At 43.3% G+C, this 17640-nt stretch overlaps 1 protein-coding gene and 1 long non-coding RNA gene across 4 annotated transcripts in view; one reads left to right on the forward strand and one right to left on the reverse strand.

Moving 5' to 3' along the window:
• Mettl8 (methyltransferase 8, tRNA N3-cytidine) overlaps positions 1-17640 on the reverse strand; it is a 93851-nt gene that overhangs the window by 39932 nt on the left and 36279 nt on the right. For all 3 annotated transcript variants that reach the window (XM_087653968.1, NM_001399514.1, NM_001399513.1), the window contains 1 exon segment: positions 14936-15090. In XM_087653968.1, the coding sequence (XP_087510094.1) occupies positions 14936-15090 (155 nt within the window).
• LOC134486103 (uncharacterized) lies at positions 2536-13117 on the forward strand. The gene is made up of 3 exons (XR_015684362.1): positions 2536-5639; positions 7727-7820; positions 12905-13117. It is a non-coding gene; the product is annotated as an uncharacterized LOC134486103 (long non-coding RNA).

Raw genomic sequence — 17640 nt, forward strand, 5'->3', positions numbered from 1 at the left:
AAGAGCCTATCAGTCCATGGAAAACAAAGGCCAGTATTTGTTGCCTATGGTAGATCTGAAAATTTGAGTAAAAATTAGAATTTTAAAAAATTTGTGACTACTACCATGAGTCTGATAGCTAACAAAGTTTTCTGATGAGACTGGTGGCGATATTAATGAATGTGATTTCAAATATTATACAACAAAGTGTGTCAACATTTGGGAGTTTTACATAAAGCAGAAAACCAGTCTCTTACAATTCATCCACACTAATGTTATGAAATGAGGAACAGCAGAGACTCCATTCAAAGCCCAACGTGAACCAACAGATTCTAACACTGCAGAATGTGAGAGGTCACTCATATTGCTCACAGTCCACACTGGAACCAAAAGACCGACACTGCGGATACTTGACAGAATACCAAGAAGAGCTTTGAGCTGGACCTGGTGGTACAGGACTGCAAAGCTAGGTAGTTGGGTATCTGAGGAGGGCAAGTTCAAGTCCTTTGGCTATAGAAAAAAATTCAAGGCCAGCCTGTGCAGCTTAGAGAGAGCCAGTTTCAAAATACAGAGTACAAAATGGGATGAGGGGCAGCCCAATAGCAGAGTATTGCCTGGCATGTTGAATGCCCAGCCCCCGTTACCAAAAGCTAGCAAGAACATCCTACTTTCTAAGAACATGTCTGTGTGAGGAACTTCCTTCATAGGAGTCCACCTAAACAACAGGTTACAAAATCTAAAGGCAGAAGCAGATGAGACTCCAGCTCTGTTGGCTAAACCAGATGTTAAGAGACATGCAGACACTTAGAACATCTCTGCACTAGATTTCTGAGAATTTATTGATATTTTCTTTTACACATGTAATGTGAATTAGTAAGTCTCATTATTGTTTTGAAATGAATATATATATATATATATGAATGTATACATATATATCTGGCGGGGGGTGGGTTATTTTTTGAGACAGAGTCTCCCATGTAGCACTCGCTAGCCTGGAACTCACTATGTAGACCAGGTTGCCTTGAACCCAGAGATCCACCTGCCTCTGCCTCTTAAGTTCAAGGTATGCATCCATGGCTTGAACAAATACTTTCATTGTCTATTTTAATTTCTGCTATGGAAAATATCAACATAATTCACATAAACAATAGATCTTTGTGATCTTTGTGACTTAAGAATATAAAGGGACCCTATGATGAAAGTGTTTCAAACTACTGACCTAGAATAACCCCCAAAATTATGCAAATATGTATAGCTAAAGAGCCAGTAGAGAGAACAGAATACAAAGTATTAAACATATTCAGAGTAAGGCAGGAAAAACGGAGCAGAGAGACAAAAGAAGGGGCGATAACTACACAAAATTCTAATTTATAAAACCAAGGATGCGCAAAAGAGTCACATGTAGCCTACTAGTCTATAAGCAAACTCATAGGCATATGCATAGATATGCACAGAGAGAGAGAGAGAGAAAGAGAGAGAGAGAGAGAGAGAGAGAGAGAGAGAGAGAGTGTTTGCAAGATGTCCTGCATAGCTGAATAACACCAATCCCAGTCCAGGATGTTCTCTGTGAGTTGGAACGGAAGGCCTCAAGGACCCCAAACAACACAGACTATCGCCAGTGGCCCTGACTTTTCATTATACCTAGGTATTAAATCTATGGCTGAAGTCATCACATGACTTTGTAGGAAGACAGTGAGAAATGAGGCTGAGACTGAACTGGAAGTTTCTTCCTTGCCGAGTGGCTTGCATAGAACCAACAGAGGCTGCTATGTAGGCAGCTGAAGGAGAAAAGACAGTAATGGCCTAGTGGTATGAGTATTAAAAAAAAACCAAACGCTTTCTCTTTTTCTCTTTAGATTTGAGGCTCCTTCACAGGAGGGAATTCACGCCTGATACTGTGCAGATCTGGTTACAAGACGTGCCAGGGAAGTCATGGAGGCCCTTCCCACCTCCCGGGACCTATTGGATACTGGAGAATAAGGAGTCACTGTCCTCAGCTCCATACTGGTGCTCAGGTGGAAGACCCTGCTTGAACTCAGCGGGTCACAAAACACAACAGAAAGACTTGAGAGTAGGATGGGGACCCAGAAGGAGAGGGGTCAGTGAGGGTTGGCGTGAGGGTGAGAGGATGGAGAGGATGGGGGCATGAGTGTGATCCGTGTACTACACACATGTGTGAACTGGCAAAGAAGTCAATGACAAGGAAGTTATTCACAACATTATCATTCTCTTTCTTTTGTGTGCAAATTAAGTGTATCTAAGAGGGCGTCTTATTGTTCCTGGTTTGTTTGGTTTTTGAGACAAGATCTCAGTAGGTAACCTGGAATTTACTGGATGTCATCAAAGTCATCAGGGGTGTTGCCTTTGATGTGACGCTGATATTTCTCTTACTATTGGGCATTTCTCCCAGTGCTCACAGGTACCTCCTCCTGATTCAGTTTTCTATATCCACTGTCTAGTTATCCATTTAGCAAAATGTTTTGTTGCAAAATGTTCTAACAATGTAACAGACATTCTGTATATAAATCCTGATGCATGTGTCTCTCTGCTTTACATTAATCAAATAAGACTAATACTCCTCAAAACACTATTCAAATTAAGTGACTGGAATTATAATTATTCTGTTTCATCAAACTATGATGCTATTATTTTCTGAACCTGTAAGAGGAAAAAAAAAACTCCTCCAATTACAACTGTAAGAAGTGTCATGATTTCAGAGACACTAATTAGCGTAAGAGTGTGACTCCCAGAGTGGAATAGCTATGACCGTTACAGGTGTATCAGCTAATCAGAGAACTATTTTCAGTAAATCTCCCTTTCCACTATTTATGCTAACCTATATTACTGACTCTGGGATGCCCACTTCTCTTTTTAGCCATATAAATATCCCTGTTGATTACTGTTATTAGTAAGTCAGTTTCTTACTTAGGACTAAGTGACTAACAGACATAACATGGAAAAAACCTGAAGTCGCCACTTCTAAATACAACGGGATGAGGCTAGCTTAAGGAGCCAGCAGTCTTGGTCTCTCTGATTAAATATTTATTGGGAGTCATAATACATAGTAGGTACTGAGCTGTGAATCATTGATGAAGATGATGGGGTAAACCCCAAAATTGTTGAGGGGTTCTAATCTATACTAAAAATATACAAATGACCACCAGGGAGATAAAAAGGTGGCAATAGGTAAGGGGCATTCTGTCCTTAAAATTAAAGTTCAACCGATGCTGTACATATAAAATGTAGCTTGTGCATGCTACTAGCTCCAGAATTGGGGGAAACAAGGAAGGAGAAGTGAGAGTCTGGGGCTAGTGAGGGCTACATAATGAAATCATCATGGCTCAAATAAAGACAGGAAAACCTGAAAAACAAAACTCCTCCATCCCATTCCCTCCCCTTCTCACCAGTCCCCACCCTGGACAGCACTCACTGATAGCTGTCTGTCTCTAAAAGTTGATGTGTGTTTTCTGGAACAGTACAGAAGGTACCGTGCACTGCAGGAACCAAAACCAGACACACAGGTGTGGATCGCAACCAACCACACATAACTGAGACTGGATGAGGAGGAGGGGACTACTGTATTCTCCATCCACAGAGCCTTTTACTCATTACAGCAATGCAAAGTCCATCCGTGTTGCACATATCTTTTCATTTTTTTATTTATTTTATGTATATGCTGTTGCTGACACACCAGAAGAGGGCTTCAGATCCCATTACAGATGGTTGTGAGTCACCATGTGGTTGCTGGGAATTGAACTCAGGACCTCAGTGTAAGCACTGATAGAGGACAGCAGAGGGTGTTACATCTTTTGGGGCTGGAGTTACAGATGGTTGTGAGCTGATCAGCATGGATGCCAGGAACTGAACTCAGGTCCTCTAGAAGAGTCTCAAATGCTGAGCCATTTCCCATGTCCGGTACATCAATAGTAGGCACACGTAACTTTTCAAGAAACTGCCACACTATATTGCAGAGTGGCTGTGTCGCCTTATATCACCACCAGCAGTGTAGAGAGTTCTAGTCCCTCCACAGTCTCAGCCACACTGGTGTGGCTGGCATTTTGAATTCTGGCTATTCTAATGAGTATGAGGTCATCTCTCTGATGACTAGTTATACTGAGCATCTTTCCACGCGCTTACTTCCTGTCTGTGTATCTTCTTTGGCAAAATGATAAAAATTTTTGTTCATTTTTATTGCTTTGATTATTACTGAACCTAGAGAACTATAAAAACATTCTGATCTCGAATCCATGACCATCGATAAAAAGGAACAAACTATGAATACATTCAGCAGCGTGGGTAAATAAGCTGAGTAAGCAGGCACGTATGACTCCTTCAGGAAAATATTGGAAGGTGTAAATTATCTCACAAGACATTTTGCATTCTTCTCTCTCCTCTCTTTTCCTTGTTTTGTAGGTAAACTTTCCTATATTTTGAAGACCTTTACATCTCTCCGTGCAACTTCATTTCAGAGTCTGGCACTGTGGCTCTTCTCCATTTCTTTGTAGCCTGAGGAGGAGCGAGGAGGAGTGGAGGAGGGGAGGGAGAGCTCGCTGAGTACTGGGCAGTCTGTATGAGCCTGCTTCTTTCCTTGGTTTGTCAAGTGATCTTTTACTGACGAGCTTCCCTCTGGGGTTAAGCAGTTGAGCACTGTACTGCACCACTACTGGTGTCATCCATGGAGTCAAAGGGCAGCAACACCCAACACCCAACACTGCAGCCTGAGAGCTGGTAACCCCTGTCTCTAACAGTTCTAGGAAGTCTCTAGATAAAACCCGGTGGGGTGGCGAGGCTGACACCACCTAACCGAGAGTGCCTGTCCCACTCTAACATTTTTCTGTCTTCACTGCCTCTGAGTAGGTGTTTGAGGACTTCAGTGGTTAGGGCAGAGGTAGAAGGTGCCTGTCCTGAATGCAAACTCCACTCTTACATCTTTCCCATTGCTAGCTGTCCTGGTGATGCTGTCATCAACTTTATTTTGGGGTGGTGGTGGTGGTAGTAACACCAGGAACCTGAGAAGAGGAGGTGCCGCCTTCTGCTGGCCCTTTGACATCTTTGGGGCTGACTTGGATGATACAGCAGAGGCAGCTGGTTCCACACATAGGAGGAAAGCTGCACCTTGGCCTTCTCCAAGCCAAAAATCTGAAAAGAGTACCTTCTGAGCTTTGGATTGCTCAGTTCAGCTCAGAGCCCTGAAAATGATGGGCTCTGGGGCGGCCAGAAATACTCCTGCAGTAACTTAAGTTTCTTTTCAAGGATTTGGGCAACCCCTACCAATGCCTGCTGAGTACCATGAAGAAGTCTTATAGTCTGCCCGTTAACTGTCTACCCAGGACGGCTTCTCAGGGATACAGGTGGCTCAAATACCACTGGGTCCTGTAAGAGCTGACAATTCCCAATTTCCTCAGCCACTAGTTTTCTGTCTACATGGTCTTTTGGGGATTGCTGTTCCCATAGTTCTGCTTGGTTTTTACTAATTCTCATCTATTGAAGGAATGGGTTGAAGAAGGAATACTTTATTTTTCAGTTTCACTTCATGTTCTTTACCTGGAAGGCCCTTGTGTATCTGTGAAATAGACAAGCGTAGTGATCACGTCATCTTGGCTGCTCCACAGATCCTAGTCCAGCATGAAGCATGGATCCGTACACAAACTATGATGAGGGTAAGGGATATCACATATGCTGTAATGGTTAAATTTTAGGTACCTGAGGAAGAGCCAAATTGATTTTCCTAAATGTTTCCTCACTGTGGTAGTCTGAGTAGTATGACCGCCAGAGAGTCATGTGTTTGAATGCTTAGCCCACAGGGAGTGGCACTATTAGGAGGTGTGGCCTTGTTGGAGGAAGTGTGTCACTGTGGGGGTGGGCTTTGAGATCTCCTATGCTCAAGCTATACCCAGTGTGGCATATAGTCCCCTTCTGCTGCCTATTGATCAAGATGTAAAACTCTTAGCTCCCTGTCCAGCACCATGTCCGCCTGGATGCCACCATACTGCCCACCATGATGATAATGATAAATCTGAAACTGTAAACCAGCCCTGGTGAATGTTTCCCTTTAAGGGAGTTGCCTTGACCATGGTGTCTATTCACAGCAATAAAAGCCTAAGACATCCCCCCTGCTCTTTCTTATGGTGCTGAAAATCAAACCCAGGCCTCATGTGTACAAGGCAGACATTCAGCCAAGCTCCTCGCTATTTCTTTCATTACATTACCTCATTCTGTTCAGGATATGAAACATGTCATGTGACTAAGCAGGTCTATTTGAGTGCTTCAAAAGGACTAGGGGCTGGGGCTGGGGGTGGGGGTGGGGTTAGAGATATGTCTCTGGGGTAAGCACTGGTCATTCTTCCTGAGGACCTGAGTTTGGTTCCCATCTGGGAGCTCACGAATGTCTGTAACTCCAGTTCTTAAGAGATCTGAGGGGTTGGGGATTTAGCTCAGTGGTAGAGCGCTTGCCCAGCAAGCGCAAGGCCCTGGGTTCAGTCCCCAGCTCCGAAAAAAAGAAAAGAAAAAAAAAAAGATCTGAATTCTCTTCTAGCCTCCATGGACATCAGGTATGTGGCACACAGATCTACATACATGCAGGCAAACACTCACACACATTAGATAAAACTAAACCAGAAAGGAAGGAAGGAAGAGAGGAGGGAGGGAGAGAGAGGGAAAAGAAAAAAAAAGTCTATTCAGCTGCCTCATCCCTCAAAGCCAGGTCAAAGTCTACCTGTTCATATAAAGTGGGCTCTGCATTGGGTTAATCGCTAGACAGTGACATCTCTTTGTCTCGCTTACTCCTAACTAAGCATCTCAAGTCTCCACCTGCTAGTGGTGATAAGGATGCCTTTAGCGAGTCCTAGTCAGAGTTGCTAAGAGCTGTACTTGAAATGTTTTCCTTAAAGCAGTTCCATGACTGAACCTGCTCACATAGCTGGACAGGGATAGCCCAGGTATGAATTCAGATCTCCCAGACTCTGAGGCCTCCTGGACACCGATGGACTTGGGATAGGAATTTAGACCTCTTGGACTCTGAAGCCCACCTTTACCCACTACATTAATTTTCACCCTAGTAAACTTCTGGTAGTCAGGAACTGGATCTTCCTATTTCTACACACATTTAGTACTAGGACATGGCTACTGGTACCCATTATACAGAGATTATCACTGTGACACAGATCTGAGTTCTTCTCTACAAAACCATTGTCTAATAATGACCATGAAAACAGCTCTATAAATAAAATGTACATAAATCAGAATACTAATAAGAAAGCTAATTTTTTCTTTTTTTAAAAAATTGGTTATTTCTTATTTACATTTCAAATATTATTCCCTTTCCCAGTTTCATGTCCATAAGCCTCCAACCCTTCCCCCTCCCCTTTTATTATGGTGTTCCCCTCCCCATCCACCTCCCTTACCGCCACCCCCCCCCAAATTCCCCTGCACTGGTGGTCCAACCTTGGCAGGACCAAGGGCTTCCCCTTCCACTGGTGCCCCAACAAGGCAGTTGGAGCCCTGGGTCAGTCCACGTATAGTCTTTGGGTAGTGGTTTAGTCCCTGGAAGCTCTGGTTGGTTGGCATTGTTGTTCTTATGGGGTTACAAGACCCTTCAGCTCTTTCAATCCTTTCTCTAATTCCTCCAAATTCTTAGGTGGTATATTTCTTATTTACTATGTGCACAGTAATAATTTACATAATATATAACCATTTAATCCTTACAGTACCTGATAGGTACTTATTACATTATTATCCTATCTCACAGATTAAGAAACCGAGCAAGGGATGGATTAAACAGCTTCTCAAAGTCAAGTAACCATTGAGCCTGTGTTCTCCATGTCTAGAGAGCATCTCTTGTGGTAAGTCATGCAAAGGAAATATTTATTATTAACTGCATTAAAGACCTAAGGATAGAACACAGTATGGACTCAGATAGTAAATATAATGATTACATAAGGACGATTACCTAATGAATAAGAACTCATTCCACCTGTGCCTCCTCTGATCCTGGAAATGGTCCATTTTCCCATGATTTATGTAACAGGTCATATTGCAACATCCAGGTCTTACCTTGAGTCTCCAGAGAATGACTTAGCTCTGTGTTTTCTTAGCTAAAGGTCATAACCCTTTGGGGAGTCATAAAGTCAATTCTGCTAGTCTGAACAACATTTAGAAATAGAAACAGGAAAAAAAAAACATAAACCAGAGAACATGGGTGCACAGCTCACATGGTAAAAACTAACTATTCTACTCCAGTCCTGTTACATGAGCATATCCTGTCTACACATGCTGATCCATGCAATAAACTCTACTTTTCTAGAAACATCGTTTTAAAATTCAAATGTGTCAAAACAAGAAACACATTCTGAAAGAAGACAAGGAGGGGAGTGGGTGATTTTAGATAGAACTGCGGACTTGCAGGAAAAGAGAATAAACTTACAAATCTTCTGAAAATCAAAGCCTGAATTGAGTGTGGTGGTGCTAATCAGTCTGTAAGGCAGCACTTGGGATATTGAAGCAGAGACAGCACTGGAGGCTGGACTATGCTACACAGAAACCCTGTCTCAAAAGGCCAAGGTGACAGTAACAGTAATACATGCTGAAGGTCACATTTATTGACTGGTTGTGTGTGTGTGCGTGTGTGTGTGTATGAAGTGTATCTGTGTGTGTATGAAGTGTATCTGTGGGTGTGAGTGTGTATGTGTGTGTCGGATGTGAGTGCATATGTGTGTGTGTGTATGAAGTGTATCTGTGTGTGTATGTGTATTTGTGGGTGTGAGTATGTATGTGTATTTGTGGGTGTGAGTGTGTATGTGTGTGTGTATGAAGTGTATCTGTGTGTGTATGTGTATCTGTGGGTGTAAGTGCATATGTGTGTGTGTACATGTGGGTATGTGCACGCGTGTGTGTGTATGTCTGTGTATGTGTGTGTGTGTTTGTGTGTGTGTATGAAGTGTATCTGTGTGTGTATGAAGTGTATCTGTGGGTGTGAGTGTGTATGTGTGTGTCGGATGTGAGTGCATATGTGTGTGTGTGTGTGTGTGTGTATGAAGTGTATCTGTGTGTGTATGTGTATTTGTGGGTGTGAGTATGTATGTGTATTTGTGGGTGTGAGTGTGTATGTATGTGTGTATGAAGTGTATCTGTGTGTGTATGTGTATCTGTGGGTGTAAGTGCATATGTGTGTGTGTATGTCTGTGTATGTGTGTGTGTGTGTATGAAGTGTATCTGTGTGTGTATGTGTATTTGTGGGTGTGAGTGTGCGTGGGTGTGTCGTATGTGAGTGCATATGTGTGTGTGTGTGTGTGTGTGTGTGTGTATGTGAGTGTGAGGGGTGGTACAAGCACCCAGAGGGCAGCCTGCAGAAGTGGATTCTCTCCCACTGTTAAGAAGTGTCTTAACCCACTGAGCCATCTATCTCACCAGCCCACTAATATTAAAAATAAAAAGGAAAGGAAGGGAGGAAACAGAAGGCAGAGGCTATGCAGAGGGATGATGGCAGCAGTGGCCTTCATTGCTCCTTGGGGCATGCCATTCTTACTGGGTACCCCAGTGCAGCCTGGACCCCCAATGGAAGCACATTATGGAGAAAGAAAGCCATCCAGACATGAGCCCCAAGGAGCTTCTTGACTCCCAGAGCACGTGAGAAATGGAGGGGAAAAAAGTGGGAGCCACTGATGTCCTAGGTCTCATCTACTTCATCAAATCATCCATCTACCTTGTTTTGTTTTGTTTTGTTTTGTTTTGTTTTGTTTTGTTTTGTTTGAGATAAGGTAGCCCAGGCTGGCCTGTAATTCACAGCAACCCACCTGCCCCAGCCTCTAGTGTGCTGGGATTATGCAAGTGCCTGTATTTTCACCTTTTAAATATTGAAATGCCATGTTAAAACATCACTTGAATAAGGTTCTCTTGCAGAGGGAGAGTCCTCCAGGCAGTGGACTAGATTTAGGGCTGCTACCCCTGGCTGCTGATTGCATTCCTAGATGCTTTTCATATGGAAAACCCTGGATGTCTCTGTAGCTGAGAGAACTCTCCAGCCCTTCAACGCTCCAGCCCTCCAGGACCAAACGATGATGGATTTCCAAGAGTCCTCGATGAGGCGGAATGTGAAAGTCAGTATGCAAGGGTCCTGTGCAATGGTACAGCGGCAGCAGATGGAGGAGAACAGACAGCTCATGGAGCAGTTGGGGACTTAGGGAAAGCCATGCACTCGCTGGCAGGAATTCATGCTTCCATAGTCTAGCAAAGCCCCCATGTTCCCTAAGCCTACAGTACCAGACACTGAAAGTGACAGTCAAGACGGTTTCATTTGTCTTTCTGTAAGCTGTAAAGAAATATAATATTATGAAGCGGCACGTGTAATTTTAAGTTTTCTACTTTTTTAAGTGAGAAAAGTCATGTGTATGGCTCACATCTGTAACCTTGGTACTCAGAAGGCTGAGGCAGGAGGATTGCTTGTGAGTTTGAGGCCAGCCTGGGCTACACGGTCAGTTCTAGGACAGCTTGGGTTATACTGTGAAAACCTACCTCACCCCCTCAATAAAATTAAATGAAAAAAAAAAAAAAAACCAAAACCAAAACCAAAAACTCTGTAAGTGAAAAGAAGCTTGTAATTCCAACACTGGGGAGGCTGAGGCAGGAGGATTTGGAGTCTGTGGCCATCTAGAGCTACATAATGAAACCGAGTCTTAGAAAAACAACAGGGCTGGAGAGATGGCTCAGTGGTTAAGAGCACCGACTGCTCTTCCAGAGGTCCTAAGTTCAATTCCCAGCAACCACATGGTGGCTCACAACCATCTGTAATGGGATCTGATGCCCTCTTCTGGTGTGTCTGAAGATAGCTACAGTGTACTGTATAATAAATAAATAAATCTTTAAAAAAAAAAAAAGAAAAACAGAACAAAGCAAGCAAAACAGGTTAAAAAAGAAAAAAGTTTTTTAAAAATAAAATTTTCAATTTAACTCAAAAAATATCCTACATGTTAATTAGTCTAACATGAAATTCAACATAAAACTTTTGCACATCTGTGCGTGTGTGCGTGCGTGCATGCATGCGTGCGTGTGTATACATATACATGTGGAGGCCAAAGGACAAACTCAGCTGTCATTCCTTGGGGTCATCCATCTTGCTTTGTGAGATCGAGTCTCCCTCAAGGCCAGTGAGCCCTGGGGTTCATTGATTCTTCTTTGCTGGTTTGCCCTGAGCCAGGAATCTGCCTGTCTACCCTCCTCAGCTCTGGGATTACGAGCATGTGACACCATATCCAGTTTTAGTTTTTTTCTCCAGGTGTGTCTTGGGGATGGAATGCAGGTCCTCAGGTCCGTGTGGCCAGCTGCAGTCATCGCCTCAGCCCTTCCAGCACACCCAAGCCTACAGTAACCACACCCCCAGTGTTCTGCAACCACACATGGTCAGTGCCTGACATTACTGCCAACCGTTAGCAGGGCTACTTAACAAACCACTGTACTCCTAAGAAGCCCTCAAATTGCATTTCCACCTCTCCAGACCCTGCTCCATAGGCTAGTCCTCAGGCAGACAGAAAGACGGAGTGAAGGACTCCCAGGAGGACAAGGAGCCCCTCACTCTGGGATTCCTGTTTAAGTCTCTTGATTAGAAATTCCAAACCACCTGCAAAGAACTATAATCTCCTTTCTAAACAAACAAACAAACAAACAAAAATCTTATAAGCAAGAGTATGAACCATATTTAGAGTAAAAACATGTGCCTTTGCTGGCCATGGACGACGGATAGTAAGAATGCTTTCCACGTTTGAGAATGTTGCTGTACTTTGGGGTTTACCTTTAAGCTGTGCTTGTGTACTTCCATCCATGCCACAGAGGGTGTGAGGAGGTCGGGGGCAGCCTATGGCAGCTTTCCGCCCTGTGGATCCCAGGACTGAACTCACGACATCAGGCTTGGCTTAACACCTTTGCTAAGCTGTCTCTCCAGCCTCTCATGTACCCCATAACGTATACCTTAGAATTTCAGTTACTAAAGAAAAGTTCTTTAGATAAAATACATGTAGCAAAGATAATTTAAAAAGAAGCAAAAGGAAAAAAAAGTGTAACAAAACACTTTAATCTTTTAATGTCCTGAACAATGTAACTTTAAAAGTCACCTAAAATATATGTATGTATGTTTGTACATATGTATGTGTATGTATGCATATATGTATATCTTGTCAAAACACTTAAGGCAGAAAGAAGGCAGCAGTCACCTCAGGTATGTATAACCACCTTTTTCTTAAGGTTGGAACATTCTTTCTAACCCTCTCCTGCTCTCTTCCTCTGAAAATGCTTTAATCTCAGCATGTATCATCATCATCCTCATCCTCATCATCATATTCGATAATTTCTTTATTTTGAAACCGAGTCTTGCTATTTATCTCTGGCTGTCCTGGTTCTCACTGTATAGACCAGGCTGGCCTCAAGTTCACAGAGATCTGCCTTGCCTCTGCTTCTCGAATTCCGAGATGAAAGGTGTGGGCCATTACACCCACCCCTGGCATGAGTATTACCACTCTTCATAAGGCCCTCGCTTTCCTTAATAAGCAGTGACTCTGCTTCATGCTAGCTGGTCCTGAAAATCTTCCCTGAAGAGAGCTCGGGCCCTACAGCAGCCAGAGCCAGAGAGCTGAGTCTCCTCTGCAGACGCCTTGGATACACGTTCAGCCCTGTAACACACGTTATCTTCTTCCTAGCAGTGGGATCTGTAATCCAGGCATTTGAGTCGATTCCCGAATCTTCGCTTTGGGCAAGCATTGTATTTGGACGTTTGGAGCTGAATGTCCTCTCAAAGCGTATCTAAAATATCTACATAATCTTTTTCCAAAAATAAACTTTCACTTTACCTATTTCTGTCAGTGACCTAAGTTCAAAACTTCAAAATCGAATTCCTCCAGCTCCTTAATCCTGACAATTTCTCTTTATTCTTCCTTCACAGTCTTTCTTGTTGGCCCTTTGCTCCTGCTAACCCATCCAGGGTACTGTCAGCAAACCCAGTCTCTACAACGTCAGCCCCTCCATAGTGACCCCACGGTGCCTGAATGTTAGCTCTGGATCCCGCACCACAAGCAAACTTGTCCTCACCCAACCTCTCCCCTCTAACATTCCAACTTTATCTTCTACGGATCTCCAGAAGGTCCAGAGAATACCCAAAACAAAATAAAAAACAAATGAAAATTATTTACTACTTCCTGAAAATGCCTTGTATATCCTCATCTGTGTCTAACATTTGTACCCAGCATAGCCCTTACTCTGCTATGCTATATGCATCAGCGCAAACTTTTGATGGGGTAGGTGGGAGTTTGCAGGGGTGAGGGTGGGGGTGGGGAGTGGGGTGGAGATGGCCTTATTCTGTAGCTCTAGCTGGCCTGGGACTTGCTACGTAGAGCAGGCTTGCCTCAGGGATACATTTGCCTCTACCTCCCGAATGCTGGGATTAAAGACTGTACCACCACACTCAGCTCTCAACAAATGCTTTTGTGTTAGGCACCGTCCCAAGTACTGATGGCAAAATAAATAACCCTAATTTCAGATTTCCCAATTTGAGAAATCTTCTTAGCTGGGCTGAATAGGTGGCTCACCCTGTAATCCCAATACTTGGGAGGAGGGAGCAAGAAGGTCAAGGGGTCAAGGCCACATCCTCCTCTGCTATAGACACAAAACTGTCTTGAAACAACAACGCTCCTCTCCGATGTCCACCCCAGAAGCAGTTTCTCATGACTGAGTTGCTTCTTACAAAGCAAACGGTCTATAACACTCAGCCTTTGAACTTGAGGCTTCATGTTGAGATTTGTAGCCTTTCATAAACATCTATCTTCCTAAGTGGCATGGAATTCTTCAAAGCATGAGACAGGGTCACAGTGAAAAGTAACAGATACAGAACACGCCCATGCCCAACACCTGTGGGGCAGCAGGCCCATGCCCAACACCTGTGGGGCAGCAGGCCCATGACAAACACCTGTGGGGCACCAGGCACATGACCAACACCTGTGGGGCAGCAGGCCCATGACAAACACCTGTGGAGCACCAGGCACATGACAAACACCTGTGGGGCACCAGGCACATGACAAACACCTGAGGGGCACCAGGTCCATGACAAACACCTGTGGGGCACCAGGCACATGACCAACACCTGTGGGGCAGCAGGTCCATGACCAACACCTGTGGGGGACCAGGCACATGATCAACACCTGTGGGGCAGCAGGCCCATGACCAACACCTGTGGGGCACCAGGCACATGACCAACACCTGTGGGGCACCAGGTGGTCTGGCCCAATGGATGATGCCTATAACAAAAGCTATTAAAGAGGCTGAGGCTGGAGATGATAAGGTCAGCCAAGAGGGCCACAAAGAGGAGGGCCCATTTAGAGAAGGACCTCCTCCCCTCGCCCCATCGCCTGGTGGTAGCCTGGGCAGTCAGGGATACCAAGGCTGCTGGATGTACTAGGGAACTTCTGCTTTTCAATTCCATTTTCGAAAGAGTTGGGAACATGTAAGTCAGTGTTGGTTGCACAGGCTTTTGGACTTCTACAACCTAACTTATATCATCAACTTTGAAAAAGAAATCCTTTCTCACAGGATTAACTGTGTGGCAGTTAATTCCAACACTCAGGAGTCAGGGGCCAGCTTGGTCTATATAGTGAGTTCCAGGACAGCCAGAGCTACAAAGAAGAGTCTCTGTCTTTAAAAAATTTTTTTTTCTCTTGGTTATAATAGGAAAGATACCTAATGAGCATATATAATAACATATAATATCAAATTTAAAGGTAAAATTTGGGCCAGCAGGATGGTTCAGTGGTGAAGTTCAGTGGGATACCAACCGCATCTTGCTGCTCAGCCTGACGATGAGTTGGGTCTTTAGAACTCACATGGTGGATAAGGAGAAAAGAAACTTGTCCTCTGGCCTCCATATCTGCTCTGTGGCACGGGCTTCACAAACACATAAATGAATACTGGGGGGAAAACTCACCACATGTTGTGTTCGAAAACTTTGGTGGGGTCAGTTAAAATCCTTGACCCCAGAGGGGCCACCGGGTGGACACCGCTCTGACATCTGTGTGGCACCTTCCCTTGCCTCAGACGGCAAATGCAATTTCTCCAAATCACATTCATCCCAAACAGGACCTGCAAAAGTCACCAACAGTTAATTAATTACTTGACAAATATTAAAATAGTTTGCCAAAACCAGGCAAAGACACAGCAGAAAAAGAAGCTATAGATGAATTTCTTTAATGAATATATATGTAAAAATTCTCAATAAAATACCTACAAATCAGATTTAGGGACATAATAAGATTATACATTATGAACAAGTGGGCTTCGTCCCAGAAAAGAAAGGTTGGGCCAACATATGTAAATATATAGGTGTAATACAGCATATAAATATACCTATATATACCACTTAATTCTTTCAGTCGATGCTGAAAAGGCATTTGACAAATTCCAATTGTGCTTATGAGGAAAGTTCTGGAGACTTTAGGAATAGAAGTATCATGCTTCAAAATAATAAAGGCCATACGAAACAAGCCTGTAGCCATCATTAGAGTAAACAGTAACGAGCTGGGGCCATTTCCTCTAAAATCAGGAGTGGGACAATTTGGTAGAATGCTCAAAGTTTGAGCTGTAGCTGTTAGACAAGATAAAGGCATAAAGCGGATACAAACAGGAAAGGAAGAAGTCAAACTATCTTGCTAGCAGACAATATGGTTCGTTACCTAAGACACTACGGGGTCCCCTAGAAAACTCCAAACTCAATAAACATCTACATGAAGTTGCAGGATAGATTCCACGTATAACAAAAATGTACTCTCATCCCACCCCCAGATTAAGTACTTAGAAATCTGTATAATCAAATAAGAGAAAGCTCTCTACAGACTACTTCTGAAAAAGGAAATCAGAGGTACTAGATGCCAGGAGACACACCACCCCCTCCTGGATGGGTAGTTGATACTTGTAGACTTTCAGTAGCCAGTGTACTGTTGCAAATAGACCTCCCCAGACAAACACACCTGCTTCAATTCTAGCTCAAGAGAGGAATCACTGGTTGAAGCTGATGTTGCTAATCTAAAATTTAAAGGTTATAGCATTGTAAGTATGTTCTGGTAAACATGTCCCTCTCAAGTCTTTAAGGAAAAGTGTTCAGAAGAAGCTTTCGGTGTCACGGTGCTGCTGTCTGGTGGTTCAGCTGTTCCTCACGGCACTCAGGCTACTGCTGTACCCAGTTGGGAGAAACCAGCTATGGGTGACCTGTACGGAACAGGCACCGAGGGCTAACAGAGGGGCTTTTAGACATAAAAACCTGATGTAGCGAAGACCCTGTACTACCCTGCTCAAAACGAACTTCAGAATGACAAAAATCTCACTACCCGTTCACAAAAAAATGTCAAGGTTTTTCCTGTTGGGGATTACTAAAAGAAGAGCCTCCTCGTGCATAGAAACGCTCCCTCAGCGAGCAACGGCCACTGCCTGCCCCAGCTCCCGCTTAGTCCCTTCTCCTGAATGCAGCCCGGTCTGCCTTTACCCAAGTGCCTCTGTTCTTTCTGCAGCCGTAACCCAAACACCACCAGCAAAACTCTACCTACAGCACCATCTTTAGACCTTTCCACGATAGCTAATATTCATATAATGTTCTGCATGCTGAAGGGCAGAAACGGATCACACCCACGAGGGCAGGCAATTCATGCTCAAAAATGTAAAGTGACACGAACCAGGGTCCAGCCCTTTGCATGATCATGTGATGGTAAAAGAAAGCCAAAGGCTCGCTCACTGTAAATGACCACATACAAAAAGGCACAACCAGACTGGCTACGAATAGAATGTCAGACTGTGCTTTGAAGGCTGCTGGACGGTGGACCGAGCTCAGCACGGCCAGGGCCTTAGCCTGTGGCTATTTCCTTGTTTAGGCAGCTACTTCTTTAATTAACATCTATTTCTTTTGTTTCTTTATCATATTTTATAGCCACATCTGGTGCTACACTACTATTTAATCTCCTTAATTAGATAAATAGCTAATAAATCTGGCAGGAATATAGAAAATCTCTTAAATACGTAATTTTAATGTATTTAAATTTCATGAATTAAACTGCAAGCTTCTAGAAGCAGGACTGCTATTTGTGGATTGACTGATTGCATAAAAATGGTGCTTATCTGACATAAAAGAATTAAAGTTGAGATGCCACCACAGACCTCATAGCTACTGGAAAACTAAAAGTATATTACAGACAATTCTTTATTATTTATTTATGGAATAAATAACTTTGAAAAACAAATTACCTATAATAACTTTCTAAAACATCACAAGGGAAAAAAAAACCTAAGCAGGCCTAAACTTATTAAATGAGTCTATAATTTAAATTAAAAAAATCATGACTAATATATACTTTTTGTATGTATACATGCACATATATGTAAAGAATAAATCAGAAAATGTAAGTGTTGGCAAGAATATGAGGAAACTAGAACCTCACACACTGCTGATAGGATGTAAAATGATGCAGCTGCTATGGAAACAGTACAGTGAACTTCCCAGAAATTAGACCCAGAGCCAGCAATTCCATTTTGGGGTATATATCCAGAAGGGATGAGAGCAGGGAGGACCTGAAAAGATGTCTACACTCTTGGATTCACAGTGGCACAGTAGACGAACAGTGATGTGTTCTCTGAAAAAGGAATCAG

This window comes from Rattus norvegicus, chromosome 3 (assembly GCF_021556685.1).
Source record: "Rattus norvegicus strain SHRSP/BbbUtx chromosome 3, alternate assembly SHRSP_T2T, whole genome shotgun sequence".
Lineage (NCBI taxonomy): Eukaryota > Metazoa > Chordata > Mammalia > Rodentia > Muridae > Rattus > Rattus norvegicus.